The sequence below is a fragment of the Atta colombica genome, unplaced genomic scaffold (genome assembly GCF_001594045.1).
Source record: "Atta colombica isolate Treedump-2 unplaced genomic scaffold, Acol1.0 scaffold88, whole genome shotgun sequence".
NCBI lineage: Eukaryota > Metazoa > Arthropoda > Insecta > Hymenoptera > Formicidae > Atta > Atta colombica.
In genome coordinates, this window is record NW_017259581.1 from 2,628,295 (window position 1) to 2,633,073 (window position 4,779).

Consider the following 4,779-nt stretch of genomic DNA (forward strand, 5'->3'; position numbering starts at 1 on the left):
AGTTCAATTCGATTTATTTTATAATGCCAGTCGTTATAAAACCAGATTTAACATACACAGTACACTTTATCATAATGGACATCCTAGAATTTCTAGAAATTTCAGATGATAAGACATCCTCTAAACGTTCTTAAAACATCCTTTGAATATTTTTAGAATGTCCATGAAGGTCTACGTTACAAAAATTAGCATTTATACAACATTACTAGCATTTATACAACATTTTACGTCAGTACAACTGTAGTTTGATAACTACATTATTAAACCTAATTGTAATGTGCAAATCATCATTAAGTACATCTTTAAAGTTAGACATCATATCAGATTTAATTGATAATTTTAGGCAATAAACTTACTGTTGCGGATATAAACATGACATAGTGTGGATGACGGAGGAACCCCAATCGCCACCTTGAACATAATACTTATCATGTCCGAGTCTCAACATGAGATTCTTAAGAACCACACTCATTTGAATGGTCGAAAGTTCAGGTATTGTAGCTGCGCTGGAGAAACCAAATCCAGGTAGCGAAGGCGCTATCACTTCAAATACAAAATCGTGCTCGGGCTTCGGTGAGGTCAGTAATGGAATGATTTTATAAAATTCCATTATGGAGCCGGGCCATCCGTGCACAATTAGCAATGGCAAAACACGTTTTCCTTCTGTATTATTTGGTTTCGCATGGATAAAGTGAATGTCTAATCCTGTGTTAAATACAAAATATATGCATATTAATCTATAACTCAATATAACATTGAAAAATAACATAAAAGTATATGTAATCAATTTTGATACTGAAATCATCTTATAGATTTCTATAAATAAAATTGAATTCTCAGAAAGTAATTCGAATATTTATTCATTCAAGTACCAGATTTCGTTTTGATTTTATTTTACTTAAATCGATATATAAAATTTTGTATAAAACATATAATATTGAAATAAAATAAAACACATAAAATTACAACAGAATATATAATTATAACTTAAAAAATTTTATAAGTAAAATTATAGAATTTATATTATTATATTTAATATTAAATTTTAATTATAGAATTTATATTAATATAAATAGAATTATATAAATCGTATTATAAATAAAATCCTTATATAATATTAAGGATTCTAAAATTCTTACTATTACATAAACATCTTCATAATAGTCTGCAAAGCTTAAAATATTTACTACCTGAATATCAATCATATAATTTTTCTTTAAAGCAAAAACTGACAATTTTTATGTATGTATGTACATATAATATACACATACATACAAAAAATTTTCAATTTTACATTTCCACTCTGGGAAAAAAATTACATGATTGATTCTCTGATGTCAGATTACAAAAATTTCAATATACGAAAGAATACTCGCTGTATATACTTTTCTGTTGTTGATCATATTCTCGTACCTTGAATATTCGTTTTAAAATGCGAATACTGATTTATGTACTTCTCGCGTTCGTCGAAATTATATTCATTCTCCCAATAGTCTAAAAGTTTGCGCAAGGCGTCGGTATTAGTGCCATAATTCCAGGCAACATCTTTCAATGGCGGTATCAAAGGTCTGGTATGCTTCAATCGGTACTTCAAATCTTTTACCATCTGCAAACAATATTTTCTATTGTACAACGAATATTTCATTTACTATTCTAATTGACTCGTTATAAGATTTTTTCAATCATACCGATTCATAATAAATCAAGTCAAAATCGTCATTTCGACTAAGTCTTGATTAAGTGAGTACTCAGTCATTCAAATTAATATCAAGTAAGTGCTCAGTGATTATTTAGAATTAGTTTTTATCCAAGAAGAACAGTAAATCACGATAACATCAAAATGACATTAAAATGATAATTAAAAAATGATTTTTAATTATCATGTTAGAGTCATTTTGATATTACAATTATGATTTATTGTTCTTCTTTAGTATACTAATATACTATTGTTACGTGCCATTGTCTGTAATAATTAACTGTTTAATTTTAAACTATTTCATTGCTCTTTACATGATAGTGTCTCAACGCTAATTTAAAACAAGCAATATATAGAAATGTTTTTTTAATCATATCGATTCGACAATAAAAAATATAATAGTGATAACAGTAACGAAGTTACTTTGATTTATAAAATAACTTTGTCAACCCTAATGAATACCTCTTCGGAAAAAGTAACTTTATATGGTCTGATGTCATTGTTGACAGAGTTCTCAGTACCGGGCGTCCACCAAGTCTCTGGCAATTTCAATAACTTCCTACGAGACGAGAAGTATCTTCTCGTTAGGACGATTAGCATCACCAAACAACTGAGGATAATTACGCCAAACAGTAAACAATCCATTTAACCGGCACACCTTATATTTAACTCTGCAAATAAAAATAAATCGTTTATATAATACGCATCTGCTATCTGACGAGTATAACTGATTACAGCATTAACTGATTACATTATCGCATCGCGGTCGCAGTTGCACAAACAGCGCAGTGATGTTCATGATAAAGTGGGCGCTAAATCTCGAAATTATACATTAACAGTTTAAAAGGTATTCGAGGTGTGAATAGTCAAGATATCTTGTAAAATGTCTATTGGATGTCTTGCAAGTGTTTTTGGATTCAGATTCAGAATATATGACAGAGAACGTTCCGTTTCATGTATGATCTGCATGATGTAATGATATGCATAATTTTATTCTTGTTATTCACTGAATATTAAAGAAAGATAATAAAAGATGAAGAATAAAAAACATCATACGCATGAGTAAGCAGCTTATGAATTATCTATATTAAAGTCCATGTCAAGCATGCATTAAAGGATTGCGAATTAAAAATTAAAATTCAATCAATTAGAACGAGATGGATTAAAATTAAAATTATTTGATTAGTCCAATTCTAAGCTCGATATTCCGAGTTTCAATTCGTGAATTTTAATAATCTTCAATTGACTGCAATTCAAACGTCATTTTTTTCCATTGTTTATAATTTATACCGTACATTAATGTTTTATTATTTACTGAAATAAAACAAATTGACAACAAGAATAAATAAATATTAACTATTCAATTCGTAGAATTATACTCATATCCATCCAAAAAATTACACGAAATTAAGAATCAATAAAAACTCAAAATGATTTTATTTCGATTAAGCCGTATTCTACAATGTGCTCCGTTTCCTGTTTCTTGCTTTTTATTATTTTTTACATCTTGTCTTTTTATTTCTTATCTAGTTTTATGTTGCCCGAGATAAAAGTTAATGAACTTCGAAATAAACAAGAAATACGTAGCAAGAAATATAATTGTCAATAAAACGGTTGCAAAAGATAACGAAAAAAAAAGCAAAAGGTAAAAAGCAAGAAACAGGAAACAAAGAATACATTGTAGAATAGGCTTTAACGTTAAGTAGTTAAATCTTATAATAAAAAATCATTTTTACTTTCATGATATCAAAACTTTTTAACTTTTTCTTGACTTGATGTATTCCTCTTTTTAACTATTTCATTTGTGTATTTTTGTGATACGACAACTAATGTGTACAGAACAGAGAGGGTCCTCGGATCTCTCTATTCCATAGCCAATTAACAAGCTTGAAAAATTTGTTACGACTATATACGACTATATATTTGAAAAATGTCCGAATCAAATTCAAAGCCAAGGCAATCTATATCGAGGATGATTTATGCTGATTCTATAATCGGAAGTTTTAGTTTTAATCGGTGAAATTGACCAATCAGCCTTAGTCGTACAAGTTGGCTATTGGTCAACTTCATCAATAAGACTTAGGACTACCGATTAGGATTATTCAACTCATTATAGAATCAACATACCTGTTTTTGATGTCCTGTAAAATTCCCCTTGTCAAATTTATTCTTTCACTTATCTTTCGCTTGATTGATTCGTTTGTTTCGTTCGAAAGACACTGATGAAATGATCAAAAATTCTCAGCAGTGGGTATCCTCGTGATAAACACTCGATTGTCATGATGTGCAACGCGCATGCGCAAATGGTGAATAGTGCCGTTAATTGACACTTGTACGTGTGTGTGTGTGTGTGTGTGGTGTGTGTGTGTGTGTGTGTGTGTGTGTGTGTGTGTGTGTGTGTGTGTGCGCGAATAGTGTGTATGTACAAAATGCAAAGTCAGTAAAACTGTAAGGCCGGATTCACACCTTGACGGAAAAATGGAAAAGCGGAAGCCAATCAGAACTCGCGGAAAGATAGAAACAGACAAGCGAAATGTACGTCCTACTACTACTGCGAATTTCTATTTGGCTTTCGCAGTTTGGTGTGAATCCGGCCTAAAGCAATTTGTTGACTTCAATGGACTGTATAACGGTATTTCATTTTAGTATATTGGACACGATCAACTTGATGTTACAATTTCTTTGAAGCATTCTTTAGATTTGTTTTTTATTCCTGACGGCTATATTAGAAAATTTTCTCGTTTTTATCATATACAGAGTGTCCCGAAAGTTTTTGCCAATTGCTTTTGTGTGGATAAAGTGGACTAAACTGAATCAAAAAGTCGCAGTCCTTTACCATTTTGCAATTTTCGCAATAGTTAACAAGATATTAATTATTAAAAATTGCCAAATATTGATCTTTCGATCTTCTATTATTATTTATGCCTTTATAGTTTGTCCTTTTTTTTGTGTAACTATTTTGACAGACAATATCATAAGTTCGATTAAATAAAATCTTTCCTGAGTGATTATTTGATTTTATATACTCTCTCTCTCTCTCTCTCTCTCTCTCTCTCTCTCTCTCTCTCTCTCTCTCTTCTTAA

The 4,779-nt window shown here is 30.2% G+C and overlaps 1 protein-coding gene across 1 annotated transcript in view; it reads right to left on the minus strand.

The window, feature by feature from the left end:
* Positions 1-3,932, minus strand: part of LOC108693097 (juvenile hormone epoxide hydrolase 1-like) — a 5,019-nt gene extending 1,087 nt beyond the window's left edge. The window contains exons 1-4 of the mRNA XM_018201797.1: positions 3,824-3,932; positions 2,159-2,367; positions 1,414-1,606; positions 357-705 (exon numbers count right to left, since the gene is read on the minus strand). Coding sequence (XP_018057286.1) covers positions 357-705; positions 1,414-1,606; positions 2,159-2,341 — 725 coding nt within the window. The 5' untranslated portion in view covers positions 2,342-2,367; positions 3,824-3,932. The remainder of the gene's footprint in view (positions 1-356; positions 706-1,413; positions 1,607-2,158; positions 2,368-3,823) is intronic.
* Positions 3,933-4,779: the final 847 nt, after the last annotated feature.